The sequence below is a fragment of the Myripristis murdjan genome, chromosome 6 (genome assembly GCF_902150065.1).
Source record: "Myripristis murdjan chromosome 6, fMyrMur1.1, whole genome shotgun sequence".
Taxonomy (NCBI): domain Eukaryota; kingdom Metazoa; phylum Chordata; class Actinopteri; order Holocentriformes; family Holocentridae; genus Myripristis; species Myripristis murdjan.
Genome location: NC_043985.1, coordinates 3,067,279 through 3,083,620, shown reverse-complemented (window position 1 = coordinate 3,083,620; position 16,342 = coordinate 3,067,279). Strand labels below are relative to the sequence as shown.

Genomic DNA, 16,342 nt, shown 5'->3' with positions numbered 1-16,342 from the left:
ACATTTTTAGCATGGGTGGCCTCATCAAGAATCAAAGTCCTAATCCTGACAGTGTTAGGACCTCGCTCAGTTCACCGAGATACAGGTTCCCTCTCTTTATTGTGAGGTTTACAGGTCAAAGGTCATAATGAAAGCTTAGATTTTACACCAACTAAAACTATAACCCTAAATGCTATTGAATGATCTACAGTCCACTTCTGCTGTTTTGTCAGGACAGGACATGTTAACCTTGAGGCTGTTTTTTTTTAGCATCACTGCAATCCTTACTTGCTTGAATGATTCCCTTCTCCCACTTACCTCTATGTTTTTGTCTGCAGTTTCCAAAAACTTTTGTCCTATAAGCTTCCATCATACATTAACTTGAATCATTCATGAGTCATGGGAGTATTTTGCTGCATCCATTAGGGAACTATAGCTCTGACTTTCGCTACTGCCTGTTTGTAATGTTTGTGGTCTACGAATTGAAGCTTGTTCTCCTGCTGTATTCATTGCAAGTCATATTGGAGGGGGACGTACAGCATAAATATAAAATAATGGTTGCAGGTAGGCATGTCTTGAGAACCGATACCTCAGTACCAAGTTGAAGCCATTGTAGAACTTATAGTTTGGTTGTACGATGGTACCCATTTTTCTATAGCACCATAGGTACCGTCGGTGCTGGATGTATTTTTTTTTTTTAGATTTAGTATTGATTAAGCTTTAGCCTTCAACAGGCCCCAACATATTCCTTGGGAAGTGACAGGGGCAGTACACATATGATTTACACTTGTTGAAGTGTGCACTGAAGAGGAGACAAGCACACGTGAAAGGTGGCTCCTCCAGGTGCAGCTGGAGTGGCAGCTCCGTCTCGGCTTGTCCAAAAGAAACACACCGAGAGTCGCGTACGGAAGCACTTCGCGTTTGTGAATGCTGAGGGGATAATAATAAATTCACCAAACAAAATATGCAAATGGGGCCATTGCAGTTTCCCCTTAAGTTGTTGTTTGTTTTTCTAATTATCTATGGGACTACTTATTATTTTCATATTTTTCTCATGTCTCTGCTCGATACTGAAATTGAAATTCTGTCATTTAAGCATAGTTGACTTATTGTTTGTTTTAAATACTTGAAGGCTTAAATATTTGAATGGTCAACAGATTTTAATAAAGGAGCGTATGTTGAAATAAAAGGAATTTCTACTTTTTTTCCCTTTACCATGGTATTGAAACAGATATCGAGATACAGTTGTCCCTCGCTATAATGCGGTTCACCTTTCGCAGCCTCGCTGTTTTGCGGATTTTTTTTTTGTGCAATTTTGCATGTTTTTTTTTTTTTTTTACAGTGCACTGTGTTCTGCGTCCTGATTGGCTAAGGGACTGTAGACCATTGTCAATCAACCTCCTCCGTGCCGTGTCTCCTGTACAGTACAGAATGCGTTCATTCTATAAGACTGGACTTATTTTTCTACGAAGGTTTGAACTTTGAGAGTTTAAACAAGAGAGAAAAGTGAGAAAATGTTAATGCCTGTCTGAGAAAAGTGTATAAAGTGTGTAGTGAGGGGTTTTACAGCCTTAAAACATCTAGAATAATTGTAAAAAATAAAGCTGACTACTTCGCAGATTTTGCCTATTGTGGGTTATTTTTAGAACGTAACTCCCGCGATAAACGAGGGACCACTGTATTGGATATCGATAATGATATTGAGATTGTGGAGATTCACTGGAATTGGTATCGACTGCTAAATTTCTGGTATCGTGAGAACCCTGGTTGCAGGGCATGCAAGACTAGTGTTCCGCTCCTGCAGGTGGCCATTTCTGTTTGGGAATACTGTGCTGGGCAGCAAAAGTGTTGATATGTATGTATGTGTGTGTGTGTGTGTGTGTGTGTGTGTGTGTGGAGGCAGGGAGTGGATCAGCTGAAGGAAGAGGGTTACAAAGGGCTACTGCCATCCAGACCGAGAACCCCACTTGTACCCACACTGTCACACACTGCAGCCTGGAGGGCCGGCTGCGTTGCCATGTTCTCTGACAAGAGAGTCTGGGTGTCATCTGACAGATGAAAATAGTGTGTGTGTAATGGACACCGTGCTAACACGCAGCCAGGCTAACCACCCCACTCTTTAATGGTTTTAGAACACAGCAATCAGTGCCATTGGTGTAACTTGCCTATGTATGTATGTATGAATGTGTGTGTGTGGGGGGCGATGTGCGCGTGTGTATGTTCATGTGTGTACGCCTGCATGTGTGTGGGGGTGTGTTCAACACGGTGGACGCAATTAAACTTCTCGCCAGTGTACTGGTATTCTTGTAGCAGTGGGTTCGCGCTGTGCTTGTGTATGTGTGTGTGTGTGTGTGTGTGTGTGTGTGTGTGTGTGTGTGTGTGTGTGTGTCTCCTTCCTCTTCTGGCTGGCCAGTCTCCTCATGTTTGGACATATGTTGAGTTTTATTTCACTGAGACATCAATCCTGTTGGCCAGCTGTTAGGACAGCTGCTCTCTCTCTTTCTCTCCCTCCTCTCTCTCTTGCTCTCTCTCTCTTTCGCACACACACACACACACACACACACACACACACATTATCTCTCATTGTGTCTATCTTTCCTCTTGTCGTCCTGTCTCCGTTGCTGTCTCTCTCTCTCTCTCATCTCCTCTCCATTCTCTCTTTCTTGCTGCCTTTATTTCTGTCTTTCTCCCTCCTCATTTCTCTTTCATTTGATGCTTAATTCTTGATTTCTTTCTTGCCCTCTATCACCTGTTTTAGTTTTTTTTTCTTTCTTTCTTTCTTTCTTTCTTTCTTTCTTTCTTTCTTTCTTTCTTTCCTTCTTTCTTTCTTTCTTTCTTTCCTTCTTTCTTTCTTTCTTTCTTCTTCTGATGCCTGACTGAAGTTGCACCACTGGCATGAATTTGGAAGTGCAAAGTTTAGCTGTCAGCTTCTATTAACATGCATTTGGTAGCAAAGTGAAGACACCAAATGGTTATTTAATGGCGAGCGTGTTACACAAATATCAGCAACCCACTGGAACATTGGCTTTTGTTGTTTTTTTTTTTTTCATGTTTTTCTTTTCTCTTTACCTTGGTTTTCTACTGTTGACTTGAGTTTCTAAGCACCAGTGCAGGAGATTGTGCGTGTGCGTGTGTGTGTGTGTGTGTGTGTGTGTGTGTGTGTGCGTGTGTGTGTGTGTGTGTGTGTGAGCGAAAGAGAAGCAGAGTTTCCATCCAACTGTCAAGTGAATTATGAAGGAAACTTTTGAAATGTGGCAAAATATAAAATGTGAATTAAATGTGTTTCCATCAGCCGGGTTGAAGCAAATAAATTGGCTTCCCGAGTGCAGAGCTTCGTCAGAAACGGATCCAGCAGAAAACTGGAAAGAGCCTCTTGAGAATTGATTATTACTGGACAAGTCATTATTGTTCTTTGGTGTCAACTAATGTTGGTCATATTTCAGGCTTTTGTCCAAAGATGAAAACGAGACATGTGCTTGGCAATATGCTAATTCACCAGTGGCCACAACCACAACGCAGACTTAAGCATGTCAGACACAGCGGGTTGACATTTCTGAGAGGGCGTGGAGGACAGACATTTTACAGACACCATTTCAGAACAGCCAAAGGAGGTGCAACAAAGGAGGTAGATCTTTACTGATGGGATTTGGATTTGCCTCCACTTTGGTGGTAAAACTTTGGTACTCACACCTCACAGTGGGTTGCTCCACTTATATCATGGACTCTTGCCAACAATAAAAAAAACAAGGAGAGATAATTAAGTTAGGAAGCAATATGCTCTGGAAATAAAAACTCTCTGTCAGGTCAGACAGCCTAGCAACAGAGATGCTATCAGCTGATTCGGCTAACGTTATTCAACTTGAGCCACTGCATTGTAATGGGACTTCCCACTGGTCCGGAGGTCCATTATTCCCAAACCCCAATAGTCCGAAAAATGTCCCATTGGAATGGAAGCCCATTAGTGAGAAATGCATCCACTCTGTAAATGTGGTTAAGTTTAGGCAGACAGTGATTAAACATGAGCCGGAGCACATGTGCATTGCATGGGTTGAATGCACACCCTCCAGCCAATCAGAAACAAGTATTCACACAGATGGTATGGTAAATGTGTTTTCACCATATACCTATTTATTGCAACTGTCTTAGCCAGCAAAACACTTTTTTACCTGTTCAGCTTTTGTACTGTACATAAGACTGCATAAAAACACATGAGCATGCATGAGAACAGGTAGGTAGAGTGAGACAGAGCAGAGAGGGAAAGAAAAAGAAAAGAAAAGAAAGAAAGAAAGAAAGAAAGAAAGAAAGAAAGAAAAAAGAGACTCATTTTTTGTGGAAGCCTGTGGCACACTGTTGTTCTTGGCTGAGTCTCTTTGGGATTGTTGATGCTTGCCTGCCACACACACACACACACACACACACACACACACACACACACACACACGGTAAGTCGCCTGTGGCTTGTGTAAAACACCCCAAACACTGTCTCTTGGCAGGTTGGCGCGGGGACAGGTGATAAAAGTGTGTTTACCCTAAACACTAGCTAGTTGGCTGCCTTGGCCCTGATTTACTGTGACAGCTCCCTCTCTCTCTCTGTCTCTTTATCCACTTTTTATCTCCTTCGCCGCTCTCTCTTGTTCACTTAGTTTTATCGCTTACTCATTCCCTCTCCCTCTCTGTCTTTCTCAGACGGTGTTTAAACTGTCTGGTTTACAGCTGTTTAGGAGCTGATTTCGGGGGGCTAGGGGTTAGAAAAATGATTGCATCCAATAGTTCAAGTGCTTTTTCTCGAGGAGTGCAACGCAGTTGGTTATTACAGCCAGACTGATGTGCAGCCTCTGGAGCTGAAAAGGTTAAATAATCATCCTAATGTAGGCCTTTGAAGATGCAGAGACTTATGTGTCATTCTTTTTCTCATTTGTTTTCCCTGCATTCCGCTTTATCCTTTTATCCTTTTCTCTCTCTCTCTTAGAGCTAGCTCTAGGTAAGGACATCACGATAAAACAGGCGTTGTAATACATGGGTCATGATCCAATTTCTATCAACAAACATTGCATTATTCTACAGAACTGACTGGGAATGAGCTTAGAATGCAACCTGTTACTTAACACCTATGTAGACTAATAAAATAATCACTGTAGCCTATGTAAAGGACAATCCACAACAAGGTGTCTTGTGTCATAGGGTGGTATGGGGAGTTCCTCTGCCAAACTCAAAGAGCCGTTTCCAAACCAGCTGTTCCAGTAGTTGAACAGAGGCTAACGGCTGCAGCATCTTTTTGACGCCGGGTGACCCTGAGGCTTGCTGACATTAGCTTACAGCACACAGCAGCCAGGCTTTGTGAAGCACATTCATTTGGGACAAACAGGTGTGGTGATGAGACCACAGCTTCTTCTCAAAAATAACCTACTGCAGAGTGCCTTAATAGACCAATCAGAATTGAGTATTCAACATAGCCATGTAATAATACAGTATACACTACTCACAAAAAGTTAGGGATATTTGGCTTTTTGGTGAAATTTATGGAAAATGTAAAAAGTTCACGCTACAGTGATATTATATCATGAAAGTAGGGCATTTAAGTAGAAGCATACACTGGTGATTTCCTCATCTCAAATAATTTCTTGAAACAAAAGCCAACAACAGTGGTGGATATACCACAACAAAAAATGTCAGTGTCAATAACTTGTCATGTGCCCTTGAGCATCAATAACAGCTTGACAACGACGTCTCATGCTGTTCACGAGTCGACTTATTGTCTGCTGAGGCATGGCATCCCACTCTTCTTGAAGGGCGGCCCTCAGGACATTGAGGTTCTGGGGTACAGAGCTCCGAGCCTCTACACGGCGACTCAGCTGATCCCATAGGTTTTCTATGGGATTCAGGTCTGGAGAAAGTGCAGGCCACTCCATCTGAGGTACCCCAGTCTCCAGCAGCCGTTCCCTAATGATACGACCTCGATGAGCTGGAGCATCAAACACCTGATGTGAATTTTGCCGTTAAACTCCTTGTTAGAGAACAGCAACTTGTGCAAAAAGTACTGAAACATTGAACAGTTGGACATGTGCATTCAAAAGTTTACAGAAGGTCACATTAAGTTCACCTGTAAAGGTTAGAATGCATTTTAGCTTCATCCTGAAATTTCACCTTTAGGCAGACAGTGCCTAAAGGTGAGTAGTGTATGATGATGCATGTGATAAATGTCCTAAAAAAAATTCTATTCCAATTTATTAAACAGAATTATGCAAGGCACTCACTTAACATAGCGCTTTGGCATGTAGATGTCATGAAATCATATGAAAAAGTCTTTAAAGGCGTTAGATAACTGATACCATGTAGTGAAAAGTAATATTGTGATACTCAGATCTTGTGTCTTCCACTTTCTCTGGATAGTACACAGAGCCTCCCTGCACATATGGACAAGCATCTTCCTCTTCCTCATCCTACCCCTCCTCCCTTCCTTCCCTTCATCTGCCCTTCCTTCCTTCCTTCCCTTTCCATCCTCGCTCTCCCTCCTCCACTTCAACCCATCTGTCTTGTGGATCTCTCCTCCACTTGATGAAAGAGCGGGTGTTCGGGCGGCGAGGAATTTTTATCCACCCCTCCAATCTAAACAGCACTTGATCCCTGACGCGGTCGCAGGGACAGATAGAGAGCCATCTAGGGTAAAACATCTCTCTCTCCCCCATCTTCTCTCATCCCTCTCTCTCTCTCTCTCTCTCCCGTCTCATCTTCTCGTCTCTGTCTTCCCCCCGCCGCCACCTCCACCTCCCGTCCTCAGTGTCTCCTCCTCTGCTCTGTTTATCGGCACGGGGGGTATAAATTGTGCACGGGAGTACACACACACTCAAACACGCACACACAGTTGACTTATGCAGATGTATCTCTAAGTTACAGGTTGTATTTTCCTGTCTTAAGTGCTCCCATAAATTGCACTTGCTAATGCCGTTGTATACGAGGCCCACCAGATGCACATCGGCCACGTCTTTAGCTCTTGTGATGAGAGAAAAGCTTCTAATCCTGACCCCCCCCTTACCGGGCTGTAAATATCACCCAATGAACAAAATGTATATCGAGTCGAGTGTCTTACCCTCTTAGCTCCTTCAATAACCATTCAATAAATCAATGAAAAAATAAGGCAGGTCCTGTTATTAGAGGGGTCATGAAATTATATTATATGACTGCTCACAGTGTCAAGTGTTGCTCTGGAAATACCTTTTTCTCCCAAGTATGGGAAAAGTAAATGATTATCTTGCGCTGAGCAGGACTAGGTCTTGTGTTTGGTCTGGTGTGTTTGTCTGTGTGTCTCTCCACAACTAATCTCGCAAACCACCGGCCCTATCAGCCCAGGACGTTCTGCACACAGTTATGACTCTGTGATGAAGAGCCTCTTGTGGTTGCAGTGACTCAAAACTCCTGAACACATTTGTTCTTACTGCTTCTGCACCTCTCTCCATTTACCGTCGAGCTTGCTCAACCATCGCTGCTCTCTCTCTCTCTCTCTTTCTCTCTCCCTTTGCATACTACTGGGCCGAGTTTATAAAACACACTGCTGACGAAGAAAGTCAACAGAACTCACAGCAGAGACACATAGGGACAGATCAGCAAGCCAGTGTGTGTGCAATGACAGACTGAGAGAGAGAGAGAGAGAGAGAGAGAGAGAGAGAGAGAGAGAGCTCAGTAATATGTTGAATTTACTATATTAATTTGTACTCTTTTTGAAACAGGGTTTCTGTTGAAAGCCTCATGAGCTCTGGCACAGAGCCAGAGATGGATTGTGAGCCATAGGTTCCCGACCTCTGCTATAATGTGTTTAGGAAAGTGGAACGGATACAGAGAGAACAAGAAACAGCTATATTCGAGATCGAAAAGCTTCTATGGTATATTTTCGACACTGTACTGTGTTATTTTTGAATCATAAGTTAATATATTTTGTAATAAGCAATAACCCTGGGTGCTGGGTCTCTCCCAGGTTTTGCTCGGCACATAGTGTAGCCTGTAGTCCAGAAAAGGGGCAACACGCCGGGTGGGGATCTGTGCTCCACTCTTCCAGTTTGTTCTGTAAATGTTTCTTTGTTCATGTCTCATAGCTGTCTTCACCCGCCCCCTCCCCCCATTTTTGTTTACATTGATCCCATGTGATCCGGACGGCTGCATTAACTTATTTACAATAATCATAATCCAACAGTAAACATGCGAGGCTTTAATGGACTCAATGAGGAAGTTGTGCTCGGCGGCGGACGGCATCCCATGACCGCACAATGGGCCCATACGCACAAACTAAACATTAAGCCATTCACAATGGGCCATGTGCCCTTATGAATGCCTATAGCGCCTTTTGTCAGGATAAAGGCGCCACAAATGAGCCATTGTCTCACTTAACCGTTCTAAATCAGGCAAGCCCTCAGGGGCATGTTTTCCACAGGGCGCCCAAGAATGTCTCCTTTTTTTTTTTTTTTTGCTTTGACATCCTTGGTGGCTGAGGCATCGGCATGGGGCTCTGTGTGACCGTCACACAGTCTGCGATGCGTTCGCTGGCACAAAAAACTGACGTGCAGGCGCACTCCCTGTGAATGCTTGGTGGAATGGGTTTGTGAACATGGATGCACCAGGGCCTGTCTTTTGTTTTGTCTTCATCGTTTCCTCAACATTTTGCTACACACATGCATCTACATAGATGAACAGGTGCACATGCTCACAGACACACACACATGCACACACACATACACACACACACGGAAACACACACGCACACCTCTTTCTTTTCCTTTTCTTTCTCTTTCTGATGCTCAAACATGTGCCGCTCCCTCTTACAGCCCCTTTTTACTGCTGGCTGCTGAAAATGTGAAAAGTACTCATTGTTTGAGTGAAGTTCACAGCAGGAATCTAACTGAACAAAAGGGACCTTTTGAATCTTATGAAACCATGTGTCTCGATGTCTGTTATCCTAAGGCTATGATTCACATTGTTTGAAAAAAAAAAAAAAAAAAAAAAAAAGATTGCCACAAATGAAAGCCCATCTTAGAACAATGGAGACATTCTCATTTGATCAGCTAAACTGCTAATCAGCTGAGCTATGTTTCGAGGCAGACATTTCCCAAGTAATAGTTTTTAGACAATTTGTTTTTGTTTAGTTTTTAGTTTTTTAGTTTTTCTCTTTTTCATCCTCTTTGCCCTCTCTCTCCATCACTTTGTCTCATCTCTCACTCCTTGTGTGTGTGTGTGACTGTGTGTGAATCAGTGAGTTTTTTAGGTGTCCTTTGTTACTTTTTTGCCTCCCAGCAAACATGTTGACACTGAATAATGTTGATACGATGATATCTGTTACGATTGGAAACAGTATTCAACACTGTTGCTCTATGAATTTTTGGCATGCCATAACATCATATTATGAAAATGTTATACTTGTTTGGGTTGAGATTGAACTTGGCTGCCTCCTGCACATCATCATCCATCAAATGCTTGCTATGTCTATATGTGTAGACGTTACTGGTTGTTATATTACAAAAAAAAAAAAAAAAAAAAAAAAAAAAAAAACTTCAAATTTGACAGTCTTATCCTCTCACTTTATTTTTAACTCATTCCCTCTCTCCCTCTGTAGAGTCATCCTGCATGGAGAGGCTGCTCTCGAAGGACTGGAAGGAACGCGTAGATCGCCTGAATGCCAACGAACTGCTGGGAGAAGTCAAAGGTAAGGAGCATCCATATGTCAACCTGCACTTTCATCTCCATCTATACTTCTACCTTTGTATCCACAATCTACATGCATAATTGCATCTACAGCTACATCTACACCTAAGTTGGTATCCGCATCCACATTCATATCCAAACAAAGAAATGAAAATCAAAGAACAAGAAGGAGAGAGACCAAGCCTTGTGGCTTCTCATCAGTCCGTCTGATGTTTGCCATAGGGATCCAGTCTAAATTCGCATCTACATATTAATTTACATGCAAATCTACATCAGAATCCACAACCACATCCACATCCACGTCTACAAGATTTTGAAGATTTTCTGTATGATCATAAACCAAGTGCAAACTCTTTCTGTTGCAGTGTTTCTTTATGTGGCCTTCTGCAACAGGTGGCATGATAAAACAAGCAAAGAAGGGAAGAAAGTCAGACCAAATAGATGAGACAGCTATAAGATTAGCTAAACAGAAGAAACACAGTGAGAGAAAAAAACAGAGAAAAGCAGAGAGAAACAAAGGAAATGAAAGTGATGTGAATGGAGGGGCAGAAAGAGGGGCAGAAAAGAGGCAGATTTTTGTTATTTCAAAAGTCAAACTGCTCTCAATGCTCCTGCTCCTAAAATGCATTTTCTCTGCCTCTTACCGTAGATGACTTAAAGTCATGACTCTTGGTAGCATCATCAGCGTTGAGGTAGTTTTCCTTTTGTTACAAGAAGCCAGTGACTAACATCCATCTGCATTTTTTCAGCATTATTTGCCTCATTTCTCATGGATTTCATTAGCGTTTTGCCATAAATTTAAGACTCTAAATAGCATGAAAGTGTCTTAAAAATGGTTCTCTGGTCCTCAAAAAAAATGAGCATTTCATGTTCCTTAACAATTAATTTCCTGCTGCCTTTTTTCTTAAGATACATTCAACAGTAATCAGGTTAGTTTTGCCAAATTAGTCTCTTTTATTTAGTTTTTATATTTTCATATTATTGGTCTTACCGTTGGTCTTGTTGGTTACTCAGTGTTTCACTCTCTCTGTTGATGTGTCAGTTTCTAAGCAACCTCTATTCATTCTTGTTGGTCGACCTCAACATCCCCAGTTATAAAATGAGCAAGTGGCATGTACACAAAAAGTAAAAGTAAAGCTAAAATCAGGGCACTGTGTGTATATTTTCCGCAGTTTCTGCATATGAAAGCAAAGGACCGAATCGATGTCAGGCCTACCTTTCACCATTGACAGAGCAGTAAACCCTGGTTTAAACCCCACAGGTTGTAATTGTAACTTTGATTAAAGGGTGTGCATGAGGGGCGAGGCAGCCCACTCTCGAATATTTTTTGTGTGCATCAGCAAATAGCATTTATGAAGCTATAAATTGCATTGGGGAATATGTACTCTCAACTTTGCTTTGGTACTGAAATGTGAACATTCGAGGAGGCAGAAGGATTTCAGGTTCAGAAATGTCATTCGGCAGCTTCAGGAGGAAGGATCCAGGTGAAGGGTTCAGGATTCAGGATTCAAGCTGCACTTCACAACAAACTCTGACATGTCAGTCCTCTCTGACTGCCATGTATAAAAACAATGAAATAAATAAAAGAAACCAACAAGTAAAAATGTATTTAAAAAAACAACAACAGAAAAGTGTAACGAATCATATATCAGTGCAATATGAAATGTGCAAATGGAATATACAAATGGAAATGCAATATGCAATTGCAGTAGGTCAAGTTCCAGGTAGCAGTTTTGACAGTTTTAATCATGTTCCGGGTACAGTTTTAACAGATGAAGGCTGAGGTTGGGGGGGTGGGGCAGAGGTCTTACAGTGAGGGTATTCTATTGGGCAGCCTCACAGCCAGGGGAAAAAGCTGTAAAGCTGTCTTGTAGTCTGGAGGTACAGCACCTCACACTATGGCGCTGCCTGTTGAGCGACATGAGTGTGAAGAATCCTTGCTGTGTGTGGGCGGGTTCCTCTACAATACTTTTGGCTGGCCTGCAGACTCTCAGGTGGTAAACGTCCTCCAGGGAGGGGAGTGCTGCCCCTGGTCCCTGAGATGTTTTAAAGGATACTCTTGCTGTTACACCCATAAGAGCTGCTGAGGATGCGAGTTTGCAGGTTGAATTGTCTCCTGAGACAACGACTGCTGCTGTGCTTTTTGGATGATCTGCATGATCTGCAACTTCACCTGCTACCAAGGTGCATTGAGAGGGGAGCAAATCTACAAAGATCAAACCTCCAGCAACACTTGCAGTATAAAGAACAACTTAATTGATAGACCAACATGTTTCAGCTTGTGACCTTCCTCAGGGTCATAATAAAACACATTACAAACAACATTTAAAGGGATGAAACAATAGACAAAGGCAACCAATCATATATATATATATATATCTGCCAGTGGGTCTCCTACAACAGTGGGATCTTGGTGGTATTGAAAGCACGTGAGATCATCACTGATATGGATGCCAAGGAATTTGAAGGTGTTCACCCTCTCAGCTGGGAGAATGGCGAATGAAATGTGGACATTGAAAGCAATAGGAGCTAAGTTAGGGGTGGTTGATGCCTGTTTATACCCATTTCACCTCATTACAGTGAAAAGGAAGATTTTTTGTTGACAGACATTCTGTTGCTGTCAGTCTATCTTTTTCTTACCTCGGTTACTTTATTGGCTTGGCTTTTTATCAGAAACAGTGAACAAAACATACACATTTAAAAAAAAAAAAAAAAAAAAAAACACGCACACACACAAAAAACATTTATTCCTGAAAATGAGCTATACATGGAGAAATAACTATCACCATCCATATCAACAACAATTCTCTTTCTCTCTCTTTGATACACACACACACATAAGTAGAACAAACTCTCCTCTGCATGGTTAATTAAACCTGTGCTTTTCCTATTTATAAGACCCTGCATGCTTGCACCTTGAATTGGCTGCTTGAACGATGCCTCCAGCTAAAGACACACATGCAAGATGTCATATGTGCTGTTGTGGTGTATGTGGCTTTGCTTAGGATGCTCTTAAGAGTGGGCCTATTGTGATAACATGGATCTCTGGGTGTATTGTACAGTGTGGCATCACAAAAGACCATGTTGCTCAGCCGTGGTTATCAGAATGAGTCTTTTTCAACCTGTAAAGAGTCATTTCTTCTCATGTTTAGACAAGAGGTTGTTTTTATTTTTATCTATCTATCTATCTATCTATCTATCTATCTATCTATCTATCTATCTATCTATCTATCTATCTATATGTGTGTGTGTGTGTGTGTGTGTGTGTGTGTGTGTGTGTGTGTGTGCATGCGTGTGTGTGTATATATGTGTATACACACACATATGTATATGTATATTTACCAAACTGAAATCACTTCGCCTTCTGTAGCAATCACTATCTACCTTTCTCATTCACACAAAATGTGATAGTGGAATGTTTCAGTGTTTGGCTGCATTTTCTTTCATCTCTGTGATTGACAAAGATTTTGTTCTATTCTATTAAATCCATTTACACCTGTCATATGAAGGTAAAACACCAAGAAAAATCAACAGATAGATGGCTAGATAGATTTGCAGAAATGGTTTTCATAGCAGAATCGACAGTGAGTTGTGTTTGTGTTCCGTAACTTTACGGCTTAGCAGCGCAGCTCCTTTTAGCCCCAGTGAGAGAAACTGTTTGTGATCGCCTCCCGTTGAAATGGCAAGCATTTCCTCTGCGGAAAGTGGAAAAAAGGGCTACAGAGAGCCTTCTGCACCAGAACAGCACCGACATTGAGTTTCAGTCCAGGAAAGAGATCTGACTCTCCGTCTCTGTCTGTCGGACACATTCACATACTCCCTCTCTCCCCCCCTACACACACATACACACACTACACAAATACACAAACTGCACATACATTCCTACACATATCCACCCTCAGTGCATCATTAGCTAAACATCTTGAGAAAGACACTGAGCCTCTAACTGATCGGTTATTGAAAATCACTGTAAACAAGACTGCCAGCTAAATGCAGAAAGTAAGCCTAAACACATTAAGCTCCAAGTGACTGAACCTGAAAAAACACTATTGTTGCTGACAGCAATGTAAGTGGCTAAAATAACACAGCAAAAATTCATCACTTGAAAAGGTAAAACAAGTTTGACAGTTTATATGCTTGTTTTTATGTCATTTCAGTGACGCAAAAAAAAAAAAAAAAAAATACTTCACGCTAACTTTGGCTCAAATAAGTCAAACCAAGTTCAAAAGAAGACTGCCCTACCAAAATGACATAACCTACGACATTTCAGTAAAAGTACATAACACGAACGTACTTGATTGGCTTTAAATAGAAGACTTTGTTGACAGCATTTTTTTCTTCTTTTGTGAACTCCTAAAATACATTTTGGCCGGGGGTCACTCACAGTAACCAGAGCCAAGACAACAGTGGTTCTTGTCTTGCCCTGTGCATTAAGTTGGTCACTCAGGAATGTATTTTCACTTCTCGTGCATTAGTTGAAGACACTAATAAGCATATATAGGTACATTATGTGTCAGTACATGCATATATGTGCACACACAGACACACACACTGATGTCTCTGTTTGTCCAGCTGCGTCCTGGCTTAAGAAATCGTCTGATTGAATTCAAACGTCGAAGCCCTTTCTTGATGTCTGAAACGAAGCTGGGTCTGGCTGACCTAAATAGACAAGCACAACTGTTGCTCTGTCTCTGCACACAACAACCTGAACCCATTTGTTCATTTGCAGTTATTTTTAGGGAGAAGAAATCTGATAACCTACTTTTTTCACTGGAACATCAATGTTAAGAAATGCTCCTGATTGAGAACATGCTTGCAATATTTTTTTTTTTAAAACTCTTATTTATCCCTGTTTGTCCTTTGCAGCAATATCCTGCTTCACATTCAAATTGTTTCACAATAGATCTTCACATCAGGGAGTGGGCCAGTCCGCAACTGCGGAGCTCCGCTGCGGCGACTGAGATTCGCGTGCCCAGCGAATCGGCAGTAGTTGCTGAGGGAGTGGAGAATGTCCCTCACTCACTTTCCCCAGTTAGATTCATCCTGAAAAAAGTGTTGGTATTTGAATCAGTTAGTCATGTCACCTACCCAGTTCTCAAACTTTAGACTTTCTGATATTTTTGCTGTAGAACACTTAGGCTCCAGCACCCCCCGCAACCCTTACGAGGATAAGCAGTTTGGAAAATGAATGAATGTAAGAATTAACACTTTCTCAGCAAACTACAGTGTTGGCAGCCCAATGAAGATGGGGCACATCTCAATTTCTTTCAGTTTCTCTCAATGGATGCACTTGGCATCAACTAGAACTGGTTAAATCCCCAGTTTGCCCTCTGAGCAGCCTGAATTTGACAAAGGTCTGGATACATCAAGGTGCTGACACGTTCCACAGGGGCCTCCATGCCAATTCAACAGCATTACGCAGATCCCGTAGATTTTTTCCTATTGCAAACATTCTGTTCCTCCTCCTGTTAAAGGTCTCTACTGGGCTAAGAGCTAGAGACGCCACAGGCCAGTGGAGTAAACTAAAGGCACTGTCATGTTCCTGGAACCTTCTTGAGATGATGGTGGATCATGCTCATGGAAGTTTCCATTTGGCAGACTGCGGACATGAGGGATGAACTTGGTCAGCATCAATTAACGGGTCCACTGTGATGTTCAAATGATTCTCCGTTGGGACTATGAGGTCAGGGATACCATTGGCCCACCTCCAGCAGCCTGTACTCTTGACACCAAGCAGGATAGATCCATGTATTCACCCAAAGTTCTCACTGTTCCATTCGCAAGCAGGTGTGCTGGAACATACAGAGTTTTATTTGCTCTTTAGTCATCACCTCTGGTGATCACATGCTCACCCTAACTTCATCTAGTGAAACCTCGCATGGTCTTGAGCTACTATACTTTTGACCCACCTGTTAGCAAGACTTGCACCACAGCTGATTGGATGGTTTTTATTCTGTGCATCATTATCTGGAAACTCTAGACAGTGCTTTGCACAAAAGTCCCAGAGAGTTGCAACAAGTCACATAAAGGATCACACCAGTGGTTTTGAATGTGTGGCCCATTTACTACAATTCACGCTTTTGTTTACATTGCAACAAAAAAAATTGCAAATTATTCTAGCATACTAAAGATTTCAACAACATTGCCTGTAATCAAATTCCCTTGATTTTCAACTTTGATATACATTTTGTAGATATGACGCTAAACATGCAAAATTGCTGGTATGGTCCTTTACATCAGGCATCTTACCCATTCTGTGATAGTCAGACACTGAATGAACCTCCCGACCCTGTAGGCATGCTCCATACACATGCTTTAAATATAAACATTACTCACTGTCTGGAGGAGTGAGCTGTTGGCATAATAGCAGAAGTGTGCCTTTCTGTACCTTAAAGTGGATACTGAGTGTGTGTATCTATTTATGTGTCTATCTAAAGCCCCCCCCCCCCTGCCCTCAGGAGATCATTTCATTTGTTTTGACAAAATGTAGTGCCCATGTCTTGTCTGGAGGGCGGCTGTGGGCTAATAGGAAGGTGACTGTCAGTGCTGCTTGTGTTCTGACACTGAGGAGAGGCTCTAGCCATCCAGAAGAATGCTGGGATTTTGGCACACAGGCAGCGTCATGAAACGTGAAGGTTTGGCAGTGTGAAGCCAGCCTGAGCTATCAACAAGCTGG

The 16,342-nt window shown here is 42.1% G+C and overlaps 1 protein-coding gene across 5 annotated transcripts in view; it reads left to right on the top strand.

Moving 5' to 3' along the window:
• Nucleotides 1-16,342, top strand: part of LOC115361118 (transcription factor SOX-6-like) — a 121,300-nt gene that overhangs the window by 55,717 nt on the left and 49,241 nt on the right. For all 5 annotated transcript variants that reach the window (XM_030054417.1, XM_030054420.1, XM_030054415.1 and 2 more), the window contains one exon: nt 9,578-9,667. In XM_030054417.1, the coding sequence (XP_029910277.1) occupies nt 9,578-9,667 (90 nt within the window). The remainder of the gene's footprint in view (nt 1-9,577; nt 9,668-16,342) is intronic.